General features: G+C 41.9%; 1 protein-coding gene across 3 annotated transcripts; it reads left to right on the top strand.

Moving 5' to 3' along the window:
* The first annotated feature begins 680 nt into the window (after positions 1–680).
* Positions 681–12,541, top strand: LOC136955808 (mothers against decapentaplegic homolog 6-like). Of its 3 annotated transcripts, none has more exons than XM_067249544.1 (4): positions 681–2,064; positions 3,230–3,286; positions 3,433–3,510; positions 11,558–12,541. In XM_067249544.1, the coding sequence occupies exons 1-4, from the start codon at positions 1,365–1,367 to the stop codon at positions 12,166–12,168; spliced, it is 1,446 nt and encodes a 481-aa protein (XP_067105645.1). In that variant the 5' UTR covers positions 681–1,364; the 3' UTR covers positions 12,169–12,541. The 3 variants fall into 3 exon arrangements, with proteins under 3 accessions (XP_067105645.1, XP_067105646.1, XP_067105647.1); XM_067249546.1 differs by having other exon boundaries at positions 1,651–1,748; XM_067249545.1 differs by lacking the exon at positions 3,433–3,510.
* The last annotated feature ends 4,383 nt before the right edge of the window (positions 12,542–16,924 follow it).

Raw genomic sequence — 16,924 nt, 5'->3', positions numbered from 1 at the left:
ACATGACAGACAGACAGAGGCAGGTTGGCAAGTTGGCAGGTAGGCAGACAGACAGACAGACAGACAGACAGACAGACAGACAGACAGACAGACAGACAGAAAGACAGAGAGACAGACAGACAGACAGACAGATGGACAGACAGACAGAGGCAGGTTGGCAAGTTGGCAGGTAGGCAGACAGACAGACACATGCAGACACAGGCAGGCAGGAGGGGGAACTTATTTTAAGAGGTGATCTGGTGCCAGACACCCTGTCTCCCACCACTAGCCTTAACTCAGAGACATTATAGTAAAGCAATCTACTGATGGGTTGGTAACAATCCACTGATGGTGGTAGGCCCATACATAGTTTTTGTTGTTTTTCCAATTTACAGGGTGCTTTAGATTCTCAAACGGTATGTGTTTGGCAGAGAATGGAAAAAGCTATAATGAATGCCTATTTAGGGTCCAGTATTGTGAGATTGGCTGGTGTGAGTTGAACATCGGGCGTGTGAATTGGATGGAGTCGGTCCCGAATTCGAAAGATAAAAGGATGATGTGCCTTTAAGAGTTAAGAAACTTGAAACCGTGTTTGCGCAACAATCACTGCCGCTCACAGCCGCCAAAGTGTCTAGACTGGCACATGATGGGAATCAACCAATGGCTCCAGAGCTTTCCTTGGGGCCCCCGTGTGTGCACGAGCGAGTGTGTATCCGAAAAAGAATAGCATCGAAACAGAGTGAAGAAATTCGAGTTTACTTTAAAGCTACTTCTCATAACGGAATATGAGCTGTGCCTCTGCGCTTACGTCGGCGATCAGAGCTCAGCCAAGAATTTTGACTGAGGCTTTTATTGTAGGATTGGTAAAGAATTATATTCACACAGTGGAATCAAACATTGAAATTTGATTGTGTCCAGGATTAGCCTATATGGGATTACTCCGGGTGAAGCAACTCATAGGTTACTATATTCTGTGGATTTTAAGGCAAACGGTCTAAAGTGTTCAAAGGTCCATTAAAAGAAGGAAAATGACTATGCGTTTTTTCTAGTCTACGCCGTTTATTGGGGTTTATGTAGGCTGCTTCACAAGAACGGATCAACGTTTTAGCCTAATTGACTTGAACATGATTAGGCTACAGCCGGTAATTCGTTTTTGATTATTTACCACTTTGATCTTGTCAGTGAACTCGTTTGGCCTTTTTTTAAATGCAACGTTTACGTTTTAATGTTGCGTTTTGGTCATAAATGTATTGCCCCCCCGCTGCGCATGCCGTGCGCGCAGTTTACAAAACCTTGATGTTGTACGAGGAGCATAAATCGATGTGGAATTTCCGCAAGCCAGCGCAGGAACAATACGACACATCCAAAACTGTCTAAGTTGTCGTATGTTCAGGTCTAAACGCTCAGGTCTTATACGGCGACTCTGGAGAAGCCGTTTGATCACTGATAGAGACGGGGAAGATGGAAGCAAACGAAGCAAGGGAAGTCGGGACTGTTCGTGCGGCAGTAACCCTGAAAAGATTCCGAAAACGGAGCTCTGGTCGATAACCAGATCAGATCTGTCTCAAGGAACTTTAGGCGAAGCGTGCAGCGGAAACCTCACGGTGGGCAGTTCAGACAATGGTCGGAGTGTCATGTGTGTGCCTGAGCATCGCGGAGCTCAGGGACACGAGAATGACAGCAAAACGATGACTTGCTGTTTGTTTCGAGAAAGAGACCCGAGACCGAGGAGCCGGACCCAAGACCAAGGAGAAACTAACTCATGCCCGGTGAGCGAACAAGAAGTCAAGAACGTTACTTATGCGTTTTTGAAAAGACTAAGGGAAAAACTGCTGGATGTCTTATTGGAGGCTGTTGAGTCCAAAGGTGGGATGCCCAGTGAATGTGTGTTGGTGCCGCAGATGGAGCTGCGATTAGGTGGTCATCCTATATCCCCTCAGTTCCTCCTTTGTAAACTGTATCGATGGACAGATTTACCTCGCACGGCCCGACTAAAAGCGTTATTTTACTGTCAAAGCTTTGGAATGTCAGAAAGCGCAACGGTTTGCTGCAATCCCTATCACTACAGTCGCTTGTGTGGGCCAGGTAAGAAAAAATGTAGCCTAATGGCTTCCAAACTTTACATATTTTGTTAATTAGCCTATGAATATGCACACACATCTAAAGACACTTCCATTTATTCAAAGACAGTGGATCTATGTCTAGCGAAAATCCAGTGTGAAAATGTATTAACATTGTCTACAGGCCTAACTACTGCTTTACACACTTTGCGTGTATTGATGAGACTTCAAGTAGGCCAGATTTGCTTCGATCAATTTATTCATGATAGCTTACATATGATCAATAATTAGTTGGACCATAAATGCCATTCCTAAACTGTCTTTAGTAAATTCAACAAAATGTTAATGATGATGCGCATTTTTATGATACAGACAAGCCCACTTCATATTCAGGCATATTTCTCTCTCTCTCTCTCTCTCTCTCTCTCTCTCTCTCTCTCTCTCTCTCTCTCTCTCTCTCTCTCTCTCTCTCTCTCTCTCTCTCTCTCTCTCTCTCTCTCTCTCTCTCTCTCTCTCTCTCTCTCTCTCTCTCTCTCTCTCTCTCTCTCTCTCTCTCTCTCTCTCTCTCTCTCTCTCTCTCTGTCTCTGTCCCTGTCTTTCTTTTTTTCTTTTACACATATGCACACTCGTACATTGCAGAAAGGGAGAAACTTTTGATTTTCCTTGACCCATAACGTCTCATTTCAACGTTGAAGTATGAGGATAAGCTTTTCTTGGAAGTTATCCGTTGGAAGATTGCTCTCAAGTTGAGCTTTAAAAGGCTTTTTTTCTTTCTTAGGAGGTCCCCCTTTTGCTATTTAGGTGAAGGAGTGGCGATAATATACAGTTTGCATACCGCTGGCGCCAGACTGGCTAGCTTGGTATCTCACTGACTGAGTACTCCGGCAATTACTGCCTTGGCTCTTAAAGAACCCGCAGCCTTTTTATCAGCTTTATTCTCAGCAGTTTTCTTATTCATTAATTTCTTATGTATTTCTCCTGATAAAATAAAAATGTCAACAACACACAGGCACAGCACATAAACCATTTGTTCAGAGCTTGAACCATTAAGACAAGAAGATTTTAAAGTATGAGAAATACCACCTGTCAATGTTTGCATGGTTGCAAAGTATGCATAAACCTATATGGTGCCAAAACAATGTTATGGCTATGACGTTTATGATCTGTTCTGTACATTTATTGTATTTCAGACTCCCCTCCGCCTCCATACTCCCAGATATCTTACTCAAATGAGCACAAGCCACTTGGTGAGTATCAAAGAATTCTGCCCTATACCAGTGGGTTCCAACACAATAGGTGGTGAGCGCTGCATAGGTTTTATTGTAAATAATGTTAAGTCCTGTGTTAAATCTTTACTATTATTTCCTAACCTTTCAAATTAATCTTTCTTTAGATCTGTCAGATTCAACACTGTTTTACACTGAAGCTGTGGCCCCCCACACCCCCCCAGTCACACCAAGAGACTTCACAAGTGAGTTTGTGGTGCGCAAAGATTACGGCCCAGAAAGTTTAATTTTATAATGTCCAAACTATGGATTCAAAAGCTAGCTGAGAATGTTGTGTGACCTGCACTGGTCACACAGTGTGACATTGTGTGACCTATACTGGTGTGTAACATTTTGTGCACTGGCAAAGCTGATAGTTTAGGTGTTTCCAATTGATCATGGAGTCATGAACAAGCAATTAGTCCATTGAGTAAAAAAGAAAATAATCTTTAAGTTTCAAGAATGTCATGTCAGTGGTTGTTTGTTATAAGGTTGTAAACATTAGTAGTACATTTGCAGTACTGCTTTGTATGAATTGATAAGTGACCAATTGTTACCTTCATGAGGAGGTTGATATGCCATACTGTAGTTCAGTTCAGGGAGTTCAGTGATAGACTGGTTTAATCCCCTATCATTTTGAGGAGCAATTTATGCTTCTAAATGGCTTGCCATTAAAGACAGAACAAGCACACTTGTTGGTCAGACAAACTAGCTTCAAACCCACTGTTATATAATCTCCAAGTCTTGCGTTAATTTCACTCAAGTGTGCAGTAGCCACAGTAGTTACAGTATGTTTATGCTTTTTTCCAAACAGTAAGCATATATCAAATGTAAAACTACATGCTTCCAACTGACATTACAGGAGCTAGTCTTCAATGTAATACCCAGGGCACCCTGACACTTGATGCCACAGTAATTTAGCAATGTAGCTAGTCTCTCTCTGTCTATCTGTCTCTCTCTCTCTGTTTTCAACAGTAAAATATTTTGCTCAGATGAAAATGCAACAAAATCCCTCTAAGAGCTCCACTCCCTCTCCCTGTACCCATCCCCCTCACTCCCCCTCTCTTCCTTCAAATCCCTCCATACCTCTTGGTAATTGAGCAGTGGAAGGGGGTTCGCATTTTTGGGGGGGAGAGCAGAGACGCTCTGGTTAAAGCTTTTTTTAGGGGGTGTGGTCTTGGGGAGTGGTGGGGTTGTACAAAAGCAGTCCCCTCTGGTTGAAACTTGAGCCCTGTTTGTTTACGCTGGGGGGTCCTTGTAGTGTTGAGAGAGACCACAGGCCCACTCGATCAAACTCGCCTTCTTTGCTTGTGGTGTGTTGAAAGACATCCACAGTGCATGCATTGTTTGTTTATGGGAGACCCAAAAGACAAGAAACTACGCACTTTGTTTGTTGCGGGTCGTGTAGGTCCCATTATTATGTTCTCTACAGACTTTATACATTTGTCATGAGTGCTTGTGTATGATTCATGCCATGTTTGCCAGATACGGTCAATATATAGCTTTTATACAGAACTAATAACCCAGAGTTAGGGAGAGAGGGCCACTCCCTATGTTGGGCAGGTAAAGTTTAAGTAGACAGATTAGTTTACCAGAGGTGGTGTGTGTGTGTGTGTGTGTGGTCCTCTGTTACTAGAATTGTGGAGCCCTGCAAATGGCACAATCTGTCAATGCCATTTTTATGTACATGTTGTGTCCTTGATTCTTGTAGAAAAGTTGTTACTTGCATTTTAGCATACCCAGACAAAGCTGTGTCGTATGCCTATCTGTTAGACTGGAGGATCTGGCTTTTAAGATAAGGTAGCAACAAGATACAAGCTAGATATTATAATCCACAGTCAAACAGAAAAACTACAGTGTATAGATTTTAAAATCCTAAGTGTCGTTTAGTCAAGGCAACTTTTGTGCAGTTTAAAGAACATTAACACTGAAAAAGATGCAAATAAAAAAAATGTACCATTAGAAACAGCAGCATTATGCTGCTTCTGAGGGTAGCCTTCCTTTTTGTTTCTTATTCTTTTGAAAACAATAAAGCAACTATCTAGCTTTGAAAGGATAATGACAGGGTGTGGTCCTTACATAGCTTTAGCCTGTGTCCTTTTATCATTTGATCAGTTTACATTCCACTTCAAATCACGGCAATCAACCTTTTTTTGGAAATGGAAATGTCAGCTGGAAACTCTTAAGAGGGCCCTGCTATCTCAGTCTAGACCTGTAACTCACAGTAAACACGGTGTCACTGGCCTGTTTGTCGTTAAGTTAACCCTCATGGGAAAGACGGGTTGTGTGTGTGTAAGAGACAGTCTGGAATGTCCATCTGACCAAGGATAGAGAGATAAGATCGGTCTTGAAAGACTCACATAGGGGTTTCACTGGGACATACTTTAAACACAAACCACTATCAACCACATAATCTGTGGAACTTCAGTTGAAAAGCTCACTCAAACTTTTTTCATTCAAGTTTTGTGGCCAGCTGTAGGTAGGTCAGGGAAGATTGGCCTTTAAAATGTCAAAGAAAACAACATTACAATTTTAACATTGGGCTGTCCACATTCGTTTTGAAGTTTACAGTGCCAAAGTGTTCATTTGAAGCTCAAAGTGTATGCACATTGTCAACTGTGTTGAAGAAACTTTGACTACTTACGTAAAAAATGTCTAAAAGATACTTAAAAATCCCATTGTAATTAAGCCATATAATGTACAGACTTGAAAACTTGAATAAACAAATAAATAATTAAATAAAATGAATGAAATGAATGCAGATGGCTCCATACTTCTGCATATTACAATTACGTAAGCAATACACATTCTAACATGCTCTGTGGCATGTATAAAAAGATGAGCAGGTCTAGTTGACCTAAATTCTTGATCAGGACAGCAAGAGAACTGGTGACTAGAGTGACACGCATTAAGGTCTGTAAGAAATACACCAGTAAATGAGAGTGAATCTGCTCACTAACACCTTAAAATACTTTGTTCTTTGTTTTTATTTATTTATTTGACACAATATTAGTTGCCGTGGATACTTGAGGTTAAGTGAGGAGGCCACTTCTTCATTTCCCTCTGTAACTCTCATATTTTGGTGGCTTGTTTCTTTAAGCAGATCAAGGTATTGGCCTAAACTTCTGCTCCCAAGTCCTGTCTGCACTCACAGCGACGTCAACCCATGAATCGACCCTTTTGACTGAGGGGGTACAGCAGAGAAATGCTGGGAAGTAGGACAAGGCACCAGGTTGTGAGTGAGTGAGTGAGTGAGTGAGTGAGTGAGTGTGTGTGTGTGTGTGTGTGTGTGAGAGAGAGACAGAGAGAGAGAGAGACAGAGAGAGAGAAGGAGAGAAGGAGCAAGAGAAGAGTGGATTGGACAGGGGGTATGTGTTTGAAAAGAACACCAACAGTACATTAAGGAGGTAATGCTGTAACTACAGTACAGAAACTCAGGGTAAAAAAGGTAAAAACATTGTAGCACTTAGTATTTGACTACACCTTTTGTTGTTTTTTTCTCAGCAGGTCCTCTAGTTGACCTGAAGTCATGGACTGTTTCCTGGCATGTGTACAATACTTGGTCTTTTGACTCAATGAGACACATTAGACTATGGAATTCAACATCAAGTGCTGGCCCATTAAGCGCTTGCCATTTCCTCAAATATTTTCCATCATCTCATCTTATTTTTTTCACTTCAAGCTGAGCGTGCGTTAGACATGGTTAACTCCTGTCTAGTACCTAGAGGCTAGAATCTAAGGTGGCCTGGTAGTTTCTCTCAGTGAATAACTAGAAGTAAATGCTATTTCCTAATTTCTTATTGTTTGTATTGATCTAAGAAAATTGATCCAGTTTTACTGTGGTTGAGTGTTGCCTCATTTCAGACTGCATACTTTTACTTCTTCATTTTAGTATGTTCTGCAGGCAGTATAAATAAAATGCATCCTGCAAAATGCAACAACATACTACTTTGTCGAATCATTGTGTCCTAAACCAACAAACAAAAATAGGTTCCTAACAATCTGCTGCTGTCTCCATGGTTGACACCCTTTCGGCTGTGCAGATAGTGCAGATAGTTGTGGGTCAGAATAGCTTGATAAGGATGCTGGTTAGCATACTGCAATTACAAATTGTTTTGGCATCCTGTAGCAGATGTACTATGTAACAGCACATGCTGAACGTTTGTGTGGCATGTCTTTCTGACCATAATGCATGACAGAGAAATACAGCTCACCTTAACAAGGTGAGAGGTGTATGTGGCTTTATTGTCATTCAAATAACCTACTTGTTACCTATTACATTGTGTTCATTGCTTCAAATGAACCATTTGACAAAGACCAGTTGATGGTCACATTTATAGGGTGTTTCTTAAAAAAAGAACATTGTTCAGAGCTATGAAAAGCACAGCAATGTACACAAACGCCTCACTGTCCAGTGTCTACAGGCACTTAAGGTAAATGTAATCAGAATCGACAGTGATGAGTTTGCTAAGTGACCTTGCTAGACACAGACCACCATCCTTGCCAGCGCTGGCTAAGGAAGTTGATAATTATGAGGAATTATGTGGTCACTGGACATGAAATGGAAGTCCTCTTTTGCCATGCTGTGTTGCTTTTACTTACTAAATTTTTATGTCGCCTCACATCCCTTTAATCACATATTGGTATGTTGTTGCTTAGTTTGTCTCTCTCTCTCCCTCTCTTAGAACTACTCTGGAATAGATGTGTAGTAAAAAGTCTGAACTCAAAATGTAATCAATATGAACAATTTATTACTTGCATGAAAGTATTCATACATTTATAAATGTGTCAACAAGTGTAATTGGCTACGTAATTCACAAATCTCTGTATGAAATCCTATGTGCTTAATGTTGGTTACCTAGATGGCTACCCGTCACTTCACTGACTTGTGTCTCATCTTAACACTCACTTGGATTCAAAGCCTAAAATACAGTCAACCAAGCAAGTGTAGATTGGAAACGACTAACGACTAACATTCTGCCTTACTCATCACAGTGCCTTCAGAATATTTGCCAACTTGCAATTTGGTCTAATGGAATCTCGCCATGCTGTTGACCATAAAAATTACTTGCAAATGTTGACAGAGTACGGCAACACAGATTCTGGAAGTTGTCACGTGCATTTCCCAGGACTCTTAGGAGTCGGTTGGTTTGTTTGTACAAAGTGCTGTTTGCTTGGTTTTATGTGCTCAGAAGAGCACTTTGTATGTGTGTGAGTCTGAGGGTGTGTTTTCTTGAATGCCTGTGTGCATTTGTGTGTGGTCGTCAAACGGTTTCTTTGGCAAGTGTTGTGATGGAGACAAATCTTTCTGACAGGAAAACAATCTTATACTCTGGATAGATCGATAGGTAGGGTGTAATTTGCAAATAGAGGACTCTCCATGACAATCCCCCTTTGGAGCATGATGTAAACAGATATGTACAGCTTTCACAGTAACTTACTGTGACATGAAGAGCTTTCAGTGAGCGTCATTCTTTAAAGTTATCAATTTGAAACCCCATACTCTTGGGAATTTGCCACCTCAAACAGATACCTTATAATTCAAAGAATGCTTTGGAGGAATACATTGGATGGTTGTCTATGATGATGAATTGTTTATTCTCGATAATGGAATCACATACTTTGACAGTTGTGCTCTTGAAAATGTCTGAGATATTGCAGTAAGTTGAGAGCAATTGACAGACTTGCAAACAGTTACACAAGTACACACAGATGCCCATGCCCACTGGCAGACACACATATTCCCAGGGCCACAGACAGGCAGTCAGTCAGTGCAGGGCTGCTGTGGTTTACTTTGCTGTGCTGTTTGGTGCATGTCTGACTGATAACAGTCTCCTAATGGGAGAGATAGCTCAGACGCCAACCTAAATGTGGCCTTTTAGATGGAAGTTTTCCTATAATAATAGTAATAGTCTCAAACAACAGGCTCTCAGTACCACTGAGAGAGAAATGGACGGGAGAGGTACACTGTAGTTCAAGGCTATATGTGTTCTTGGGGGCTCTTTAGGGGGGTTACAAAACTTTAACAGGCAGATCTCTTAGTCCGCCTCCCCTCCTCATATATCATAAATAACAGAAAAGTCTGGGGTTTGTCCCATCTGTATTAGTTCCTTGATTCCCCTGCCCTACACACACACACTCACACACACACTCTTTCCCACTCCTCCTCTCTGTCAGCAACAGTGGAAGAGTCTAATAACTGGAGGAGAATTTAATCCTTGGCACAGGATAAGAGACACAGCTCTCTTTTTTCTCCCTCCCTCTTTCCTTTCCATAATGTTTCCTTCTCCCACTTTTTTTGCTTCAATGGCTAAGGTTGGCAGGGTTTCTCACTCAAACATACTTTTTACCATGTCTTCCTAGGTCTTTCTGTTTCACTCCATATCTCTCTTTCCCAACCCTCTCTTCTACACGTTACCCCCTCTGTGCCGGCTGAGGGAAAAATACCCTTTTTACTCCTGTTGTCAAAGTTAGGGATAGAGGAACAAAAATCAAGTCTTCAATTCTGAATGGTAAAATAAAGAAAAAACAGTTGTTTTGGGTGGTTCAGCCTGTGGAGAGCCAGCAGGAATCTGTGTGTCAGAGTTCTGAACTTGAGTGCGTCCAACAAAGAGGGGCTGCAACTACAACTTTGTGTTATTGATTCTAGACACCGTTAATTGTTCAGTAGTGCATTCCTGTTTTGTTCCTAATTTCAGGCGTTAGACCCTGTAAACTGTGATTGAGTGATTCAACAATGATTTAGATATATTTATAGGGTTCGGGTTAGTAAATACATACACAATAAATACACATCTCTTTACTCCAATCTTTCTTGTCAGTGTCTTGTATTCATTAAACAACAGTAGTTTTATTCATTAACAGAATACTATTTACAGCCTTATGTCCAGGAGCAAGCACATCCACAGAGTGACATTGGCAATGTCACACACATCCCTTTTGCTTTGGTCTTGGTGAATAAAGTCCATTGGACTGGGATTTTTTTCCCATAGTGTCATATTTTGTAGTTTCTCTTAGACATGTTTGTGCAGCATTACTACAGGGAAGTGGAGCCTGTAAAAACATCCAAATGGTGTGTGTCTGAGCTCGCTAGCCAAGTATCCCACTCTGCGCTTTTGTACGGGAAGGAAAAAACAGTCCAGACTAGGAGCTGCCAGCCTGGAATTCACTAATGACACATGTATGTCTGAGAGAAGAAGTACACTTTTGACCTGGGACTAGGGATGCTGGACTTGAGGATGTCCAGTGTGGATCATCAGTTCCCACAAAGGACCCCCATTTGTGTTATTGAGCTAAATGCTATTGCACTTCGTGTCTCTGTCGCTCCCCACATACCTACATGTATGCTAAACTCTTATCTTCCCCACTCTTATCCACAAGATCAACTCCAAATGTACCTGAAAGCAGGATGTTAATATGGAAAGAGCAGCCATTTGGGCCTCAGACCTAGAGGGGGGGGGGGGGGGGGGGGGGGGGGGGGCTGATGGACAGCAGTATAAAAGAAATGGGACCACAGGCACATAGGACTTTAAATCCTCTGTGTCAATAGAGTCTCTGGAGCAAAATAATGGCATCACTCTGTGTGGGAGTTAATGTGAGCTGATAGCACGAGGGCTGGAGGGTCAGGGGTTTGCAGGCTTGTGCTAGGTTGTCAGGGAGCTGAGTGCTGTGTACCCCTCCCCCACCACTACCAAGTTTCCTTCTTTCTTTCTTTCTTTCTAATTTTCCCTCTCTTTTCCACTCTGCCGTTAGATAAAGGGATGAAGGAGGTGTGGTGATGGGGGGAGTAAAGGGGTAGTCCGTGCTGGCTCACCAATCTGGAATGTAGGGTGGGGGGTGGGGTGTTATTATCGTGACATGACGGTTTTCTGACAGCTTCAGTTTCTTTTTTCACTGATCTGGTAGTGTTCTCCGTCTACAAAGAAAGACAGTCTTTCGAACAGGGCTCACAAACTTAGTTACACTTCAGCACTTGTTCATATGAATGCATATTCTTTCAGTCTGTGTGGACAAAAATGATCTGTTTGGGTAAAGTTCTTAACCTGGTTAACATTTTCATTGTGTTCTTGCAGCTAGACGCTGGACAGGAACTTCCCTACTCTTTGTACTCTCTCCAGACTTTAAATCACTTCAACCAAGTTTGTTGATACAAAAAAGGGCTGTTTAGAACAATAACCCTCTCTCTCCCTCTCTCTCTCCCCTCTCTCTCTCTCTCTCTCTCTCTCTCTCTCTCTCTCTCTCTCTCTCTCACAGACACCGGTACCTCCCTTGACTCTTCGACCTCTGACGGCCAGCGCTTCCACTGGTGCAGCGTGGCCTACTGGGAGCAACGGACGCGTGTGGGCCGCCTGTACCCTGCCCATGACTCCTCCCTCAGCATCTTCTATGACCTACCTCAAGGCACAGGCCTCTGCCTGGGCCAGCTCAATGGCAATGCTTACCATGACAACAATCACCGAAGCCGTAGTCACGGCAGCAGTGGCGACAACAGCAGGGGCAGCTGTGTCCAGCGGACACGCAGCAAGATCGGCTATGGCATCGTCCTGAGCCAGGAGCCGGATGGCGTGTGGGTGTACAACCGCAGCCAGCACCCTGTGTTTGCTCACTCACCCACACTGGACCTTCCTAGCTCCAGAGGTCTTATGGTGAAGAGGGTGATGCCAGGCTTCTCCCTCAAAGTATTTGATTATGAGAGGTCCAGCTGGATCCTGAAGCACGGCATAGAACCGGAGCTCCAGGAAGGGCCCTACGACCCGCTCAGTGTCCGAATTAGCTTTGCAAAGGGCTGGGGCCCCTGTTACTCCAGACAGTTTATCACCTCCTGCCCCTGCTGGCTGGAGGTGTTACTCAGCAAACATAGATAGCGCACAATCATATAGACATTGACACAGGCACACACTTACACACACACATGCACAGACACAGCCAAACCGTACATACACCCATACACTTACTCATACAGGCTCTCGCACACAGTACATACACACTTATGAAAGCACACATATGCACACACATATATAGATACACAGACAACTGTGCACTTGTGCACACCAGCTCAATCAGAACTGACTCCCAGACAGCTATCTCAACCACTATCCCAAATATAATCTACCTAGATTTAATATAAAGTTTTATATATTATATGAAATATATTATGCTTGTAAATACTGAGTAATTTTTTCAATGTAATTATTTATGTATTAATGTGTATATAGACAAAATAAAAAGGATTATGCACTTTGGATTCTATATATGCATTATAGAGTTTCATAATGCCAATGGAAAGTATGTGTACTGCAACAATAAGAAGAATCTTTTTTCAGATTTTGTCAATTCCTTGCAAAAACAATTCCATTTGCACATTGACAATAAAGTATGCATATAATGTTATTTGTTAAGTATTGGTTTTGTGGTTTACATTCACAATTTTATAAGAACATCCTTACAGTTTGTGCTTCATTTATTTATTCAGAATCATAAGTTTAGCACTAAAGATTTCTCATTGTTGAACGTCAGTGAAATTAGAACTCACTATAAATATTCTTCAATGAAAATTGTCATTGCTCCACTGCTTCAAGGTCACAGCCTTTTACATTTTTTGGCTTCTTCAAGTTAGTTTTGGTGACCACTGAGGGAAATGTTGACTTTTAATTTGAGACAAATCAATGGTTTTTAAAGTTATTTAAGTTCTTAGCTAGTAAACGCAGATATCCCGACATCTTTCTTTTTCATACGTTTCTGTCCAAATTGTGGAATTAAAGAGAACAACCCAGTGATTCTGGTCTGATACCAATGGAAACAAACTGCACATTGTTATGATTGTGGTGAGAAACACATAGCTGAGAGATTACACAACAAACCACCATGAGTACATGGGCTTAAAACTGGCTCCTAAAAGAGAAGATTCTGTGCTCTTAGCACAGTATTTATGAAAGTTCTCATATTTGGGGAAGAGATTAAAAGCCATAAAAGTTGAATGGAATAGCAATATAAGCATCCAGTGGACAATAAGTGATGGCTTTGGGGTAAAGTCATGTCTGCTTTTTGCAGTCTCTAAAGGTGAGACATTTTGTGTGTGTGGGAGGGGGGGGGGGGGGGGGGTTGGTCCGTTTTGACTGCAATTTGGGCGGCCTGCTGAGAGTTGTAATTAGATTTAGTTTGAAAAGTAAACGACTTGATTATACAGTCACAGTGGCTGTGAGAAAAATGAAACGGAGCCACGTTGCTCAGACATCAAAAATACTTTCCCATGTTGTTTTGCCTTTAATTTTGGTTAGCAGTATTATTATTATTAATATTGCATTTCAGGTGGTTACTGGCCTATTCTCCACAGAATCGTAAACCTTTTGTCAATTCACACATACTGACATTGGCGTTTCCACTGTCTACTCTACAGCTTGACATGACTGACACAATGATGGAAGCAGTAAATAAACTTGAATGAGGGAGAATTCATGCCTTTGTGTTTAGAACAGTACATTACCTGTCTGCCTTTTACAGCTCAGTATTGAGAAAAACACCAGTAAGAAAGCCCAGGGTTTTCCCATTGTGCAACACTTCAAAATTCCCTACAACTACTAAAATATTTCTTTTACCATTCTCTTTCCAAGTCAAACATGTCGGTCCTGTGGTTAGCATATCTGAGGTAGATTTAGGGGTTTGGTAGGGATGTGTGGTAATGAGAGGGGAGTGGGCTCTGAAAATCCACCATCTTGTTCTCAATCTTATTTGGCATTTCCGACCTTGTTTTGTTTTGTCAAAATTCAAAGAAAAGAGGAGCACATGACAGAAACGTTGGGATTCCTTAGATAGGAGGTTCTTGGGACTTCCAAAGGCATAGTGTGTTGAACATCGGATGAGCTCTGCCTGAAGTGGCTTCTATTCCTTGCAAAACCTCTACAAGGTTATTTTCCCCTTGCATCCAGATTGTAATTGTTTAACCATACTACATAAATATATTCATTTAGGGTAGTGGTTAGTAAGCCCTTTTCTTTTAGATAGCCAATATCAGTCCGACTTTTCTTTTAGGGTCTGTAATGTTGTCTATTTAGTGACTCTAAATTGATGCAGGAAAGGCTGTCATGTTACTTCCACATTATGTTTTGGCTGAAGGCTTATATATGCTTCTGTTTTTCGAAAAACGGACACATGGGAACGCCCTCTTCTCCGAGGAACGCCCTCTACGAGCTCTCCTTCAGCCCTCGGAGAGCCCGGGAGAGCTCGACGTGCACCTCCTGAATTTTCTAACTATCCGTCGTGAGCGACGGAGAGCTACGGAGACCCCCTTGGCTGTGATTGGTCAGTATTAAGAATCGCTTGAGTCAGGGGCGGGGGCGGGGTTGCCGGGATAAACAGGACGAACAGAATCCTTTGACCGCCATTGCTGTAAGTTTTCACAATTAATATTTCAGCTAAACAGTACATGTAAATCAGCATCTGAATTAAAATGTGACGAGAATTTTGGGCAGTGTAGTTGCTGAAAATGTGCGTATTTTATTGATGAAACGGCTAATTTGTAAATTTGCTCCGACTTCTCGATAACCTAGGTAAATAAACACTCCACGACGATTTACAAAAACCCGTTGCGCCACCTACTCTTCTGGCGGTGAATTGTTTTCAGCACCCACAGCCTACGGAGAACCATAAACGCAGTCTATCCGTGCGTATCCGTGCGCCCGCCCATCCGTAAACGGAGACGCAGAAGCATATTGCGGCCTTGAGGCTAATGCTTTTGTGGTAGACAAGCTAAAATGTTTTTGCATCTCCTAGTACTGGGAGGAAAACTCCTACTTCCTGTATACCTTCCCAGTCTCCATCCCGTCCGTCAGATGGACTTCCTGTAAAGATGAGGGATAGTGTTTCTACTACTATAAGTAATTGCTACATGTAATTGCAGATAACTCAGATCTAAAAATTAAAACAGCCACAGCTAACTTAAAAAATTGCAATAATAGATATTGAACAATACAATGGAAATACAATGATACAATGAAAGGAAACTGTGATATTAGGGAAATGTTTGTATAGGAAATTGGAGACATGCTAGAAGTGTTAAAAGCGCAGTAAAAGAGGGGAAGAAAGAAGAAAAGAAGAAGCAACTGTGTTGACTTCTTAGATGTCTGTACTGTATCTGAGAAATAGATATGGAGAGATGGAGTGCAGTAGTGCAATCCCCCTCCCTTTCCTTTCCTCCTCCTTCCCCCTCTCCTTTCCTCCCTGAGGGCCTGGGATGTTCTCTGCAGTTCTAAAGCAGCACTGGCGGCAGGCAGGCAGGCAGCCAGACGGTCTGGCTCCACTGGCTGGCTGGCTGGTTGGCTGGTTGGCTGGCCATCGACACACAGCCAGACATTCTGTCATGGGCTTCGCTTTCACTGGCCTCAGCCAAAAAAGCTTGCCCTGAGAAAGAGCGCACATACACACACACGCACACTAACACACACATATACAAACATACAGTATACCAAAGGTGTACACAAACAAAGAGGAACACACACCTATGTGAATGCACACACATGCACACACACATATATTGCCCTCAATCCCTAAACCTGATACTGAACACAGGAGATCACTCTCTTCTGCCTGTCCACACAGAACTAATTAATGCGGGAAAGGTAAGAAAGGTAAAAAAGGCCGACAAAGGCTGACAAAAGACAATGGATTCAGGACTCAAAACTACAGAACATGAGAATGGTCATGATAAAGATGTGCTGAATGTTATAATTGTAAGAATAAGGAAACTGTTGAAACAGGAAGGAAACAATAGTAATGTTTTATGTTGATGAATATGTAGATGTCATAAGAGTTGGTTTACAAGATTGATTACTCTCTCTCACAAACACACACACACACATGGACACAAATGGCAGTGCTCATTGCATGCACACACTCAAACACATATACAGAATAACACTCACACGCTGCCCACCCTCCCCTTCCTCAGTAGGACATCGCTTCATACATGTAACAGGAGATTCAGGGGCATGTCTTCCCAAAATGGCTCCCCTTTCCTCTCACTGACTTGCCAGCATTTAGGTAGCGCTGTTTGTGCCTTGTCAAAGTCTACCAAATGATGATGCATAGCCGAAAAAGTGTCAATAAGATTGCTCCAAGAGTTGTTTCTTTGAATATAGCATCAGCCCACTACATTTAAATTATCAGCGTATTGTAAAAAACACATATTTCCTTTACTTAAATATCTATACTTGTATTACACATAATGTGTAACTTTGTCACAAAACTAACCAAGGCATTTAAAAGGACAGTCTTTGGTGTTTGAATAAGTGATAAGCTATGGTCTTTCCATATTTAAGACTCAGACAAACCTTCTACTGCCACCTTGTGGCTTAAACTATAACTATGCCATAGTTTCTTGTCTCCTGCGTATCTTTCCCTCTCTGTAAATTGTGTTCCCTAGCTGCACATACACCGAGGTGGACATCAAAATAAATTGATTTAATAATTGTAATATTTTCTACCCCAGTCCTTCTACCCTTGCTAACATTAGCATGTTGATTCCGGTTTCAATAGGAACTGTGTTTACATTCCACTGCCCCTGGAATCATCTTTAATGAAACCTATTCAGAGGACCTCAGAATAAGTCACTGCTTTAGGATAAAG

Source organism: Osmerus mordax, chromosome 13 (genome assembly GCF_038355195.1).
Source record: "Osmerus mordax isolate fOsmMor3 chromosome 13, fOsmMor3.pri, whole genome shotgun sequence".
In the NCBI taxonomy this organism is placed as follows: domain Eukaryota; kingdom Metazoa; phylum Chordata; class Actinopteri; order Osmeriformes; family Osmeridae; genus Osmerus; species Osmerus mordax.
This window is presented reverse-complemented; position numbering and strand designations above follow the sequence as displayed.

Coding starts and splice junctions, on each gene's coding strand:
- LOC136955808 (XM_067249544.1), top strand. CDS start 1,365: ATGTTCAGGTCTAAACGCTCAGGTCTTATACGGCGACTCTGGAGAAGC. Junction 2,065..3,229: donor CAGTCGCTTGTGTGGGCCAG/GTAAGAAAAAAT, acceptor ATTGTATTTCAG/ACTCCCCTCCGCCTCCATAC. Junction 3,287..3,432: donor AAATGAGCACAAGCCACTTG/GTGAGTATCAAA, acceptor ATCTTTCTTTAG/ATCTGTCAGATTCAACACTG.